At 49.6% G+C, this 15,617-nt stretch overlaps 1 protein-coding gene across 2 annotated transcripts in view; it reads left to right on the forward strand.

Annotated features, from left to right (window-relative positions):
• TRIM36 (tripartite motif containing 36) overlaps positions 1–15,617 on the forward strand; it is a 640,592-nt gene that overhangs the window by 376,050 nt on the left and 248,925 nt on the right. For both annotated transcript variants that reach the window (XM_085632625.1, XM_085632626.1), the window contains exon 3: positions 5,014–5,339. In XM_085632625.1, coding sequence (XP_085488751.1) covers positions 5,014–5,339 — 326 coding nt within the window. The remainder of the gene's footprint in view (positions 1–5,013; positions 5,340–15,617) is intronic.

Consider the following 15,617-nt stretch of genomic DNA (forward strand, 5'->3'; position numbering starts at 1 on the left):
CGTCGTCCTCCCTCTCTGCCCTCGGAGCCTGCTGGGACAGTTCTGCACTTCCCTCCCTTTCTGGAAGGGTCCCCTGCCCAGCTTCGTGAATTTTATGAAGCCTTCCACTCCATAGTTGGGCAGCCCGCGGACTCGGCTAGGGGCTCTAGGCCTTCGATGCCGGCGGCTCTGGCCTCTGTGCTGCAGGGCCCCTAAGGATCCAGGCCTGGATCCCGATCAGCGGCAGTCGACCTCACGGTACCTGCCCCACTGCTGATTAATCTCACGACGCCTCCTCCGGCTCTGACGCCGGTTGTGCCCCCAGCCGGCGTCAACCCCAGCCTTCCTTTCGACGTGGACACAGAGCCGGACCGGCGTTGACCGACACCAATATGGCGCCGGAGGGTACTTTTGTACCAATGTACTTCCCTGATGTTCCCTATCGCCCGAGTGTCAGCCAGAGCAGGGTGAGAAGGACTGGGAGGGGTCTGTAGACCCTCTTGCAGACCAGCTTGAACAGCCGGACTGGAGAGAGGAGTTGGGTGATGCCAGTGGTCTGGATACCTCCCCAGACCTTGGTATGCTTTCACCCCCTACCATGGCTACGGAGGAGGGAGCTTCCTATGCTGTGGTGTTGCCTAGGGCGGCTGAGCCTCCTTCAGTGGCAGTCAGGACTAACCTGATAGAAGTGCTTCAGCCGGCAGCAGCCTCTTCAGAGCCTTGCTGCCTTTTAATGAGGGCCTCACTGACGTCGTTCTGGGCTCCTGGCCCAAGACCAGCACAGGGGCTCTTGTGGAAAGGATGATTGCCTGATGCCACCGTCTGGCCCCGGGCGACCCAGTTTTCCACTCCCAACACCCTACACCCGAGAGCTTTGTGGTCCAAGCCTCATCCTCGAAAGGAAGCGCTTGCTCTACAGCTCCTCAAGGTAGGGAATCCAAGAAGCTGGACCATCTTGGGAAGATGTTTTCTTCTGCCAGCTTAGGTCTGCGGTCGGCGAACACCGCGTGTCTCTTGGCCCGTTACACACATTTGGTGTGGGGCACGGTTGTGCAAGTGCTGCCACAGTGCCCGGAGGAGGCCGGGGCCGTGCTAGCCTGCACTATTGCTGAGGGTCGAGATGCAGCGAAGTTCACCATCCGGTGTGGGCAGGATACCGCTGACTCGCCGGGTAGGACGATTTCTACGGCGGTATCCCTGAGGGCGCTATCCCTGGCTGAGAACCTCTGGCTTCTCTGGGGATGTCCAATCTACCCTTTTGGACATGACCTTTGATGGCCGTCGCCTGTTTGGTGACAAGGCAGCCAACGTGCTCGAGCGCTTCAAGGATTCTAGGGCTACGGCCAGGTCCTAGGGCCTTGCAGCAACTTCTTGCACCATACAATCTGCCTTTCGCCCCTTTCGTGGCCACGGAAGGGGTGCCCCACCAAGTTCCACTCAGAGCCACAGGGCCGCACAAGTCTCTGTGCGGCCGGGGACGTGGGACCCAGCGTCGTGGGTCCGGAGGCCAGGGGCAGGTCAGTCCACCAATGTCCGTCCCCCTGCAGCTGCTTCCAGACCTTCCTAGTCTGACTTTCCAGGGCCACCAGTTGCCAGTGGGCTGCATGATCCGCCATCACCTCCCCCACTGGCACAATATCACGTCGGACAGGTGGGTTTTGCAGATAGTCCAATGGGGCTACTCCCTCCCCTTCAAGACTACCCCTCCCGCCATGTCACCAACACTCCATCGCATGTCGGAGGATCATTCCAACTACTTCCTGGAACCCAAGAAGGACAAAAACCTGCGTCCTATCTTGGATCCAAGGGACGTCAACCGCTTCCTTAGAAGTTCAAAATGTTGACAATTGCCCAGGTCCTGTCTGCCCTCGGCCCTGGATGATAGCATTGGACTTGCAGGACGCTTATTTTCAGATTGTCTGCCCACTGGCGCTACCTGTGGTTCACAGTAGGCCACAAGCATTTTCAGTTTACCATGCTCTCCTTTGGCCTTACAAGCTCCCCTCGGGTGTTCACGAAAGTGATGGCGGTGGTCGCAGCTCATCTGAGCAGATCAGGGGTTCCAGTGTTCCCCTATCTCGACGACTGGCTGTTGAAGGTGGGCTCGCTCCAGGTTGTCGTCTCCCACCTCTAGACTATGGCAGACCTCCTGCATTCGCTGGGGTTCCCTCTCAACCTGTCGAAGTCACACCTGATTCCCTCTCAGAAGCTCCTTTTCATCAGAGCGGTTCTTGACACAGCTTAGTTTTGGGGCTATTCTCCTGAGCAGCGAGTCTGGGATATTTGGGCTATGATACCGATGTTTCAGCCTTTATCCTGGATTTCGGTGAGAATGATCCTGAGGCTTCTGGGCCTCATGGCCTCCTGCATCCTGTTGGTGGATCGTGCCAGGTGGTATATGCGGGCTCTGCAGTGGGACCTGAAGTTCCAATGGGCGCAGCATCAGGGGAATTTTTCCGATTGCATCCAGATCTCGGAGGGCACTGCACACCAATTGCAGTGGTAGGTAACGGACCAGGATTGGGTCAACGGCAGATCCCTTTCCCTTCCCCAATCAGAGTTCACAGCGGTAACAGGTGTTCACGATCAACACCACCGCCATGTGGTACTGCAACAAACAGGGCGGGGTAGGGTTGTGGACCCTATCTCAGGAGGCTCTTTGTATTTGGACATGGCTGGAACATTGAGGTATGTCCCTGGTAGTTCAACACCTGGCAGGTTCCCTGAACGCCAGGGCGGACAAACTCAGCCGCTGGGCCATGATAGATCACGAATGGCGGCTTCACTCTGAGGTGATGCAAGGCCTATTTCAGCAGTTGGGAGAGCCTTGGTTAGATCTGTTCACCACCGAAGAGAATGCACAATGCACAATGTCAGCAGTTCTGTGCGATGGAATTTCCAAGGCGTCACTCGCTCGGCGACGCTTTCGTCACAAGTGGAATTGCGGTCTTCTTTACGCCTTCCCGCCTATACCACTTCTGCCCAGAGTGCTGAAGAAGATCAAGCACGACCGGGCCCAAGTCATTGTTGTGACTCCGGACTGGGCACGAAGAGTCTTGTATCCTGAGCTCTTGAACATGGCCATCGATCCTACGATCAGACTGCCTCTTCGGGAGGATCTTCTGTCGCATCAGCTGGAGACGTTCCTCCACCCCAACCTGTCCAGCCTCTACCTCCTTGTGTGGAGATTGAGTGGCAACAGTTGACAGCTTTCAACCTCCCTCCCGAAGTCTGTATTGTCATCTTGGCAGCCAGGCATCCCTCTACTAAAACAGTATATGCCTGTAGATGGAGCAAATTTGTGGCATGGTGCGGATCCCCTTTCTGCCCCTCTTTTTGAAGTTCTCCTCTTCATACTGTCTTTGGCCCAACATGGTTTTTCTCTGGGGACCCTTAAAGGCTATCTTTCAGTTATTTCGGCCTTTCTTCGCCTTCCTGATCAGCCTTCTCTTTTCAAGTCCGCTATTGTAAATCGGTTTCTTAAGGGCATTACTCACCTCTTTCTTCCTATTCCGTTCGTAATGCCCCAGTGGGACTTGAATCTTGTCTTAACTTACCTTATGTGCGCTTCTTTCGAGCCACTACATAATTATCCTCTCAGACTCTTGACTTTAAAATATGCTTTTTTGGTTGCCATCACCTCTGCTCACAGGGTGAGTGAGCTTCAGGCTCTTTCTTTTAAACCTCCTTTCCTTGCTGTCCATCCGCACAAGGTTGTCCTTCGAACTAGGCCTTCTGTTCTTCCCAAAGTGTTTACCTCTTTCCACATAGGACAGACCATAACTTTGCCCACTTTCTTCACCGCGCCAGCATCCTTCTAAGGAGGAGGAGAGGCTCCACCATCTGGATCCAAAACGTGCATTATCATTTTATCTGGATCGCACAAAACCATTCCGGGTGGAAGATCAACTATTTGTTGGCTATGTGGATGCCAAGAAAGGTCGGGCCGTGGAAATATGGACCATCTCTCGATGGGTCGTCCTGTGCATCAAGATCTGTTACTCCTTAGCGAAAAAGGAGCCTCCGGAAGGACTGTGCGCCGATTCCACCAGTGTGGCGGCAGCCACTACTGCTTTGGGATGTGGAGTCCCCCACGGTGACACCTGCCAGGCAGCCACTTGGGCATCTCTGCACACGTTCACTGATATTCTAGTCTGGAGAGACAGCTTCTTTGGCAGTTCAGTTCTCCATGACTTTCTGGTGTGAACTTGTTCACAGACCCACCTCCGGGGTTGGTTTTGCTGGGGTATCTATTCTAAGGTAAGGAATCTATAACTAATAGTCTCTTTCAGATGAACAAGTTACTTACCTTTGGTAACAATATATATCTGCAAGAGACCTATATTAGTTATAGATTCCATACCGCCCCACCCATCCTCCCCGTTCTGCGAACTGACTTCTAGAGTAAGGGACTCCCTACTGGGGCCCTAATTGTGTGCATTAGTGGTCAGTGTCTTTCATGGCTCTGCACTTCTGGCGTGGAATGTCATGTAAACAACGTCTAATACCGCTACGTCATTCCGGCGATCAAGACGCCAACGATGAACTCTGACTCGACTGACGCCACCTACCAACGCGCAGGGGTACTGCTGAAGACAAATTCTCTGGATCCAGTCCGACGCCTGGGGGTAATTCTAAGATAAGGAATCTATAACTAATATATGTCTCTTACATATATATCGTTACCTGAGGTAAATAACTTGTTCGTTAGGCATCTCAATATGAAAAATGATAGACTCCTAGGACAGTGTACTTTCCCTTTTGCATCACTTCCCTTTTGTTTAGGTTTGCGCTATTCAAATACCAGATGCATGCAAACATTGCATTTTGATGTGTAATAAAATAAAGCATGGGCTGAACTAAATGTATGATTAACTCCCTTTAACATTTTGACAGTCTCTTACTGTTACAAAACAAAATTATTTTAATTAATTTTCAACTGAAAACATTTTTAACTTGAAGAGATGATGCTTAGACTATTTTCACTCTGTCGTCTTCATGATTTCCTTACATAACTTTGTTTTCTGGTTACAGGTTCAAAACGCAACTCCCTTACTCCAAAGTTCACTACTTTACCATGCCCTGGTTGTTTGCACGAAATTGATCTTGGAGAGCGTGGCATTTGTGGTCTGTTTCGAAATTTTACATTGGAAACCATTGTAGAAAGATACAGACAAGCTGCTAGGGCAGCTACTGCTATTATGTGTGATCTCTGTAAACCTCCACCTCAAGAATCAACAAAGAGCTGCATGGATTGTAATGCGAGTTACTGTAATGAATGCTTTAAAGTACATCATCCTTGGGGAACGGTGAAAGCCCAGCATGAATACGTGGGCCCAACTACTAATTTCCGGCCAAAGGTAAGTGTTTTGTGATGTACATTCCAGTCTGATATTATAATAAACATTTTTATGGAAAAAACTGGTTGTAGCCTTCCCGTCCAAGGGCCCCTTCCACCCAGATGACCTTGTTGTACTCTGACTTCAGCGACCTACTACCATCTTCCTTCTGTCCATTGTCCCCCCACCTCTAATACTTTGCAGTTTCTGGTACCCTCAAGATTAAGTGGCCTAATGACTGCTGTAGTTGCTCAAGTCTATAAACTGCAAGAGAAGAGACTGTCTTTTCGTTGCCACCGTCTCTCTTAGTTACAAAGTCTTTTTAGTGCTGCTGCTGTTCATCTGTACCAAACTTGTGAGGGCCTGGATCTCCCAAGTCCCATGATCCAGTAGGTCTCAGCTAGGGACATCATCGGGTAGAAAACTCCCTCCCATTTGAAGATAATGTGAAATGGGTGCAGCCATCTGTATTTGATCCCTTTACATTGTAAGTAATCAGTGACCAATTGAAACGCTCAGCGCTCTTCCAACATGATGGCTGTCAAATCCTTCAAACACAATTTGTCCAATCTTAACCACAGCCATGATGTCTCCTTTTTGTTTGAAATGGTGAAAGACGGTCAGAATGTCAGGGGTTTGGAAAGCCCGCCCTCGTTCTCTAATCCACACGATGCGTACAATCCCGCACAATGTCACACAGGAGTTTGTATCTGAAGAGTCTGCTTACACATGCTTCGGTGTTTCCCTTCACATTCCTTAAAGGCTCTTTCGTCCGTAAAATGTTGCCTCCTCGAGCAGTTTTCGATGTTCTCTAGGTGTGTCTGTAGATCCACAGCTTTCTTCTTCAGGGAGGAGATCGCCTGTTGTAGAGCCTCAATGACTTCTTACCTTCTCATGTGCTCTCTAGGGATGAGACCCCATTTTCCACATCTGATGGGTCTTGTTTGGAGCTGTGGGTGTATCTTCTAATTTCCTGTCTTAGGACTGAGAAGTTCTCCCTCAGCACCCAGAAGAAATCATTCAAGAATGAGTGTGTTAAAGAGGGATTTGATAGTCACTGGGTGGGGAGCCAGGGGACAATTTAGCTGCTGCTTCTTGCTTCTGAGCCCTCCTTGAGGGGATTTTCTTTTCTTCCCTTACTGTATACTATGTCTCTTATGCTTCAAGCAGCTTAGCCATATGGGGCTCAAAGTGCAGGTGATGGCTTGTCTCGGGGTTGTCAAGTTGTTTTTGGTTTCATGCTGGGACGACGCCACTGCCTGGTATCGCTAGGCATGCAGCCCCTCACTGATGTGTGTGCCAGCAGTAGGTCTGGACTCTTTGTTGTATTGCAACCCATATTACTCTGAGGGGTTGGATATTTCTCTACCCAGACCCTCTGTAGCTTCCACGGTTGCTCTCTTGCCACCTCGTGCCTCCCATCAACCTAGCTGCCATAAACCAATGTTGCTCCATGTGTAGGTTTGAGCCACTCCTTTCACGTATAATTTTTTGCCTAGCTCTAATGGTCCCTGTGCCTAGCCCAGGGCCCTGCCTTTGTCTGTCTGCCTTGAGAGGTTATATCACGTTGTGGTAACTGTTCCTTAGGAAGAAGAAAGGCTCAGAGGCCAATTAGGTCGCTGAAGAAGATAAAGAGGACAAAGTCTCTAGAGGAAATGTACCCTATCAGAGTGAGGTGGGGAATCTCTCCTTTTGATACTAGTGCCCTCACACACCCTTGCGAGTGTCATGCTTCATCATCGGGCGTTGCTCCTCGTGGGGGTGGTGCTGCAGTCCCCCACGGGCCCCGCGAGAGGGCTCTATGTCGGAGATCTTTTGTGGAGACGCCGCAGTTGTGCATGCGGGTGTGTGGGCCTAGAGAAAAGGGGAAATCAACGAGGAAATGTCCGAACACAGAGACTTCCTGACCAAACAGAAAATTACTAAACTTCAAAAAGATGTCAAGAGATTCTCCCAAGAAAAAGTATATCCATACACTAAAGAAGATTACATCTTCCAAACCAACAATATGTCTTCAGACGAAATGAACAGCAACAGCTCTAGAAGGACGAGTTCCATGAGCAGCAATTCCAGTTATGAAAACAATAACTACACAACACCGACGAGAGGAGCATGGAGGCATCCTCCTCAACCACCTTTGTTCCAGCACTTTCCCCTCATCCATACCATCAACAACCATTTCCCGGTCCATGGGTAGGAAACCCACCCGTGTGGAACACACCCATGGGTTATCCCCCACAGATGCAACCATTTCACCAGTTTCCGAACCCCCCTTTTCACAACAGAGGAAGGGGCAGAGGAAGAGGCCGAAGGAAAAACGGCTCAAGGAATGTGCACTGGCAAGAACCAGAACAGATGATCCTGAGGAGCAGCACAACAGGAACGAGACGCTAGTGGTGAATTTTTCGTCCAGACCTCTATCCCAGGAGGAATCCAGTCTCTTGGAGAAGGGACTGGGTTTTGTCCCCACACCAGGAGAGGACATCTTCAGACTCCATCAGGAACTACATCTCTTCTTTAGGAAGATTAGACTCAAGGCCTACTTCCATGAAAAAACAGACTTCCTAGTCTCGGGAACCGGACTGAGGAACAAATCGGAATTTACCCCCACGGCAGCTATGACCCCCAATGAGGTGCTCATCTTTGAGCAAGCCGTTCTGCAGGATGTCACTAAACTATCATATCGATGCCCTTTCGACAACCTGACAAGAGCAGAGAGATGGATCCTGCAGAGCATTGCCAATGACACCTCCATTATCATCAAACCAGACGATAAAGGCGGTGCCACTGTCATCCAGGACATTGGCACATATGAAGCGGAATGCCACCGACAACTCACGGACTCCAGATACTATCGCCCTATAGAAGAGGATCCTACACCTAGACTTACTTCTAGGATTAGAAGTCTAGTCATTGAAGCCGTCCGCGAGGATTGGATTACAACTCATGAGGCAGAGTTTCTGTGCAACAACAATCCCAGAACTCCGTATTATTACACTACCTAAGATCCACAAAGGAACCGACTCACCACCTGGATGCCCAATAGTATCAGGTATCGACTCCCTTCTTGAACCACTTAGCAAATTTTGCGACTTTTTCTTACGTCCGATTGTCACCAAGACACCCGCCTATCTGAGGGATACCACAGAGGTATTGAACATGATTGAACACTATGATGACCCTGGGTCTATTACCCTCCTTGCCACATTGGATGTAGAAGCACTCTATACAAACATACCACAAGAAGCCACCCTTGAGGTAATGGAAAACATACTACGGGAGCAAGATCCATGGATCTACAAAACACCTATATCTTTCATCTGTGAATATGCTGCCCTGGCCCTAAAAGAGAACTTTTTTGCTTTAAAAAAACAGCTTTACCACCAAATACAGGGTACCAGCATGGGGAGCACCTTCGCGCCGAGCTTGGCCTGCATGTACATGGTGAACTTTGAGGATATGTTAATCCTAGGTGACAACAATCCATACAAAGAAAATATAATGACCTGGCGCCATTACATCGATGACGTCCTCCTTATCTGGACAGTGAATGTGGACCTATGCAGCACCTTTTTTGCTTGGTTCAATACACTGGACCCCTTCCTCAAGTTCACGGGCACCAGTTCAGAAGACCGTATCGCGTTCCTTGATCTCTGGATCACCTTACACAATGGCACACTGCTCACAACTAATTATCGAAAGCCCACAGACAGAAACAGTCTCTTACTATACCAGAGTCATCATCCGAAAGCATTAAGGGACAATCTTCCAGTTGGTCAGTTCCTTTGACTACGTCGCAATTCTAATACCATTTACGAATATGAGAAACAATCTGCCATTCTATCACGGAATCTCAGGGAACGCCACTATCCACCAAAAACCATAAGTAGAGCACAAAAACGAGCGAGGAACAACCACAGAGAAGCCCTGTTGGAAGTCAAAGAGAAACAAGAGAACGAGGTCCTCACTTGTGTAACAACGTTCACACCCAACTCCAACAGTATTCAAAAAGCGATCAAAAAACATTGGGGCATATTATCAACAGGGTCATTCGAACCGGGTGCAGCCACCCTTTTTGTCTTCAAAAGGACCCAGAATCTGAAAGACCTACTTGTGCATACACGACCAAGATACACTGTTAGCAACTAACCAACACTATGGTCTCTATCACCGATCGTAGGACACTTCCCTTGCGGTACATGCTCTATTTGCCCTTTAACAGTCCCATCCAAGAGTTAGGATCTAGGATTAATGAGACCCTGGGTACAAAAACGCCACACAAACTGCAATACCAAAAACTGTGTGTATCTAATCACATGCCCATGTAATAAGAAATACGTGGGTATGACCACAAGACCTATCAAGATACGCATGGGGGAACACAAAAGCACAATATGATGTAAAAAGACCAACACGAAACTTCAAAATCACTTCCTTGAGATGAACCATACTACCAATGATCTCAGATGGACCATCATAGAATCCAATACTAACTGAACTGCGACTACCTTATTCAGAAAAGAACAACGCTGGGTCTTTCGCCTAAAGAGCAATACCCATGGGCTCGACGACGATATACCATGGTTTGAATTAGTTACCTAGCTTTTCCTAATCAGACACTGACTATCTCCTTCCTCCCTCCTGTTTCTCCCCCTCACTTCACAAAAACATGAAACAATTGTTTCATCAACTATAGGCATTCATTACAGCGGCAATCCATCAACATCACGCTCGGTCCTATGGAATTAGATCGCGAGGCGTCACCCACCACGCCTACAATTCCATCTGCATTACAGCAAGATGACCCTTCTATGTCACTATCCACCTGGTATACCATATCCATGACACTCTTGAGCTGTGCGAGCCTGCACGCACCTAAAGTCATTTGATCAAAATCCTGTGACCACGACCTGGCGACTTGCCACCACCACACACAACTCTCCAACAGAGCACACACCAATTGTGCCCTCCTCATGGCACTTCCTCTTTTGTATTATAGACCATATTACCTTTTCCAAATTTTTGAGGATATTTTCTTAGATTTGAAAAGAGTGTGGCAAATTCTCAGCACATTCTTTAATAATGTTTCCCAATCCAAAATGTTTTCTGCCGCCGAGCAGACTTCTGGGTGAGTGCCCCCTTTCCCCGTAGAGACACGCCCCCTTGTTCCCACACACTTTGGCTATTCACTGGCACAAATACCAGAGCAACTCCAACACCACTACTCCGGAGTCCCGTATTCGGCAGGGCAGGTGAATAGGCTTGAGTGAGGGTGTGTCTACGTGAGTATTACTCCGCTGCTTTCACCACAAGAGACTTCTGCCGTAAGGTATGTCAGTGGATAACCTTGAACCATTATTATCTTTATTTCGCAGTGATTACCCCCCACCTCCGGCTGGACTCACGAGGAGGCACTTTTCCTTCTCATCAGGGGTACACTTCCATTATCAGTTGTTTTGTTTGTTTTTCTGTTAGTTTGTTGATTTATCCCTTTCCAAATCCCCGAGCGCAGTGCACGGAGTATGTCGCATTGTTTCTTTAAAAACAATAACAGTAATACCACCATTTGGTTTTGCATACGCTGCATCACAGATCACCCCACAGGCAGCACCCACCATCATAGCTGCGCTGTGTGGGCACGTCGCCCGGGTGGCCACCTTGATAGGATACGAGAGCCCTCGGCTCGAACTGCACTTTGTGTAGATGTTTTTACACTTTTGTTTGTTTGACCAGTGTTCACTAATTACCGTATGGTGTTATATGGTTAATAGCACCTGCTAATTTGAGCGCATGCTAATGTCTGTAAGTAATTGGATTGGTCCCACCAGCCTGCATGCACTCATTGTCACCAGAAGTTCTTTTTCTTTCAGATGTTTTGTGAACGTTGAGCAACTTTTTAAGTCTCTATTTGTATGTTCCCTGTCTTTTTTCTCCCTTTCATCTCCACAGGTACTAGGCTGGGACACGTGAACAGTGTCCCCCCATAGCGCAATGCGCATTATCTAACCTGAATTCGAGGTATTTTAGGAACAAAGAGTTTCTCACTCTTTGCCTTTCACTTTCCTCATTTTTTCACATCCTTTGGTCCTGACAAAGCGTGAGAGGATCCATTAGGGACCGAACGACAGCACGAAACATGTTGACCAGCGCACATTCTTTCACACACGGGCACTAGGAGCAGCGGAGTAATACCCCATCCTCTATGCCATCTATTAATAGAGGATTGCCCTTTGCCCTTGTACATATATACATGTTCGAGGCATATGAGCTGCAGATTACACACTTTTGCATAGATCGCCATCTGGTGTTGGGCCCGGATGTTTGCAGTTTGTTTTTCCTCTTGAAAAGTCTTTGGAAGTCACGAGGTAGGTGACTCCTCCCTTGGTTCGTATTGCGCATGGGCTTCGGCTCCATCCTCAGATTGTTTTTTTCCGCCATCGGGCTCGGATGGAATACTTTGCGCTCCGGTTCCGAACATTCCAGTTCGACGATCGAAGCGGAATCCTCGCTCTCCGCGGTATTGTTTAGATACTGATCTCCTCAATCACCTTCTTCGACGCACCTTCGATTCCAGTCATCGACGGCAGCCTTCGGGCCTATCCAGTCTCTGGTCCCGGCTGATGGAAAGAACTCCATTCAAGAAGTGCCCTCGATGTGGGTCCAAATTCCCCCACACCAATGTTCACGAGGTGTGCAACCTCTGCCTCTCCCCTGAACACGAGGCTCGAGACTGTCCCGCCTGCAAGTCTTTTAGATCCAAAAAGACCATTGGAGATCAAAGGGCCAGACGAAAAATGGCGCACTCCTCGACCTCCGTTCCAGTCGACATCTTCGGGGACGACGTCGAAGCTCCGGGACACCAGCACACCGAAGAGGACCTCGTCAGTGCTTCCGAAGCCGACGACTCTGATGTGGAGGACATCACCCCGGCGCAGAGGGTCGTGAGTAAAATACCCCCTCCCACACCCGCGCCGACACCCAAAAAGGCTTCGGTCACGCCTTCGCCTTCGGGCCTAGGCAAGACCAAAGACACTGCTTTGAACACCCCACCTTCGGGCCCGGTGACGAAGCCAAGTAAGCCTTCTGGCGGCTCGGGCTCGAGCCAGCCTGCCAGCGGTGCCGAAAAACACCCTTCGGCACCAAAGAAAAGATCGGCCTCTACCTCGACACCGAGCTCCACACCAAAGCCCTCGGTGTCGAAACCCAGCCTCTCGGTGCCGACCAAACATCATAAGGGCCTCGGCACCGACACTTCCGCGCCGAAGCCTGTCTCGGCACCGAACAAAAAATCGGAGGTTCCCAAAAAGCACGGCACAGACAAGCCTAAGAAGACGTTGGCCCCGAAAACGTCGGCGCCGACCGAACAACCAGTGTCGCAAGAGCTTTTTACACCGGATCCTTTGCAAAAGACACTTGCCAAGGATCCAAAAACTGGACATTTGGCACTGTCTTCTAAAAAGAGACAATTGGACAAACCAGCTAGACCTCCACCTCCAAAGAGGAAGGACTGTGCTACCTCCCCTTTCAGAGTGCCTTCCCCGCTTCCTCCACCTCCTCCACCCTCTCCACCTCCACTCCCTCCACCTTCTCCACCCCTGCCTCATCGCTCTCCGACCCCGTCTCCGGACCATGATGATCAGGGGGACCCATACTACGACCCAGCAGATGTGCCACAAGACCCCACCCCTACAGGATCCCCAGACCCCTGGGATGATTATGATAATCCAGACATTCCAGATGTCCCACAAGATGACCTATATCCATCCAGGCCATCGCCACCAGAAGACTCACTAGGTTTTCACCACCTACTTCAGAGGGCGGCACATTATCACGGGGTAGAGCTACACACTGACCCAGTAGAGGAAGATTTCCTCCTAGATGCCTTTGATACAGCACATAGGTCTACTGCTATACTACTTATGCTCAAAGGTGTAATAAAACATGCGCCAGAGGTTTTTAAAGACCCAGTCATGGCTAGGGTCCTAAACCCACGCATAGAAAAAAAGTATAAAGCTGCCCCTACAGATCATGCCTACATCAAAGGGCCAGCGCCACTGGTTTCCCTAGTGGTATCCACCGCAAGAAAAAGATCAAATTCCCAGGCGTCAGGCGAAGCACCACCACCTGACAAGGAATCAAAGCTCCTGGACGCATCAGGAAAACGCACTGCGTCACAGGCAGCTAATATATGGCGTATCGCCAACACTGAAGCGCTATTGGCCAGATACGACAGAGCGCACTATGATGAACTAGAAACCATCATGCACCATCTCCCAGAGAAATATAAAAATAGGGCCAATGAATTAATCCAAGAGGGTAAGACCATAACTAATACCTCTATACGCTGTGCCTTAGACGCAGCAGACACAGCTTCCAGGGCCATTAACACCAGTGTCCTACTCCGTCGACACGCTTGGCTGAGAGTGTCAGGCTTTAAACCCGAGGTACAAGCCTCCATATAAAACCATCCGTTCGATCAGGAACATTTATTCGGTCCAAAGATAGATGAGGCCCTCGAGAAGATGAAAAAAGATACAGATACGGTGAAATCTATGGGAGCCCTACAGTCACCCCCTCCTAGACGCTCCTTTCGCCGCTCTTCCTTTCGGGGCACGGCAGAGGCTACTCCTCAGATAGCGCGTCCACGTCCTACAAATCTCCTCCTCAGTCCACCTTCACAAAAGGTTATCAAAGAGGCGGCTATAGAGGAAATAACAATAAAGGCAGAGGCAAAAACAAATACCGCCCGCTCTGCCACACCGCCTACCCAATGACTTTCCCCTGCTCCCCCCAGACCATCCCACTCCGGTCGGGGGCAGACTACAACATTTCCTTCACGTCTGGGAGTCCATCACATCAGACAAGTGGGTGACCCAAATTATTCGTTCAGGGTACTGCCTGGAATTCACATCTACCCCCCAACATTCCACCCAGGAAACGCCCAATGTCACAAGAACATTCCACGTTGCTAAAACAGGAGGTGATCACCCTCCTACAAAAACACGCAATAGAACATGTCCCCCACGATCAGCAAAATGTAGGGGTCTACTCCCTATATTTTCTGATACCAAAAAGAGACGATACTCTACGACCTATCCTAGATCTCCGGCCTCTAAACACATACATACATTCGGACCATTTTCACATGGTAACACTTCAGCAGGCACTTCCGCTCCTCTCCCAGAACGACTTTCTCACCACACTGGACTTGAAAGACGCGTAATTTCACATTCCGGTACACCATGCCCACAGAAAGTACCTCAGATTCGTAGTGGACGGGCAACACTACCAGTTCAAGGTGCTCCCATTCAGGGTCACAACAGCACCATGGGTATTTACCAAGTGCCTAGCGGTAGTGGCGGCACACCTCAGAAGACAGCACATTCAAGTCTTCCCGTATCTGGACGACTGGCTCATAAAAGCCGCGTCCTACAACCAATGTGTACACCACACCGCCACTACAATCCAGCTACTTCACCAACTAGGCTTCACGGTGAACCACCAAAAGTCCCAACTAACACCATCCCACATAAAGCAATACCTCGGTGCCACCATAGACACCTCAAAGGCCATTGCCTACCACAATCCGGCAAGGATCGCAAGCATTCTGGCTTTGCGTCAAAAATTCATACTTCCACACTCCCTCCCAGCAAGAGTGTTTATGCAACTGATAGGGATGATGGCCTCTTGCATTTTTATAGTGCCTCATGCAAGACTCCAGATGCGTCCACTCCAAGAGTGCTTAGCGCGCCAATGGAACCAGGCCCAGGGGCAACTGACAGATCTGGTGTTGGTAGACGGTCACACCCATCGCTCTCTGCAGTGGTGGAACACCACAAATCTTTCCAGAGGTCGACCGTTCCTGGACCCGGTTCCACAAATAATCCTGACAACAGACGCATCGCTCTCCGGCTGGGGAGCTCATCTACTACACCTCACAGTGCAGGGCACATGGACGCCACAACAAAAGTTACTCAACATCAATCATCTGGAGCTACTGGCAATCTTTCTAGCCCTAAAATCCTTTCACACACAGATTTTAGGCAAGGCAGTCCTTATCCGCACGGACAACATGACCGCCATGTACTACATCCAAAAACAAGGCGACACACACTCTCCACAGCTCTCTCAACTAGCACAGAGCATATGGAGATGGGCAATTCCACACAAAATCTTTCTCCTAGCCCAACATGTCCCAGGAGTCCAGAACACCATGGCAGATCTGCTTAGCAGACAGACGCAGCAGATCCACGAGTGGGAACTTCACCCGCAAGTTCTTCACCCGTTCTTTCAAATGTG

Source organism: Triturus cristatus, chromosome 2_1, assembly GCF_964204655.1.
Source record: "Triturus cristatus chromosome 2_1, aTriCri1.1, whole genome shotgun sequence".
Classification (NCBI taxonomy): domain Eukaryota; kingdom Metazoa; phylum Chordata; class Amphibia; order Caudata; family Salamandridae; genus Triturus; species Triturus cristatus.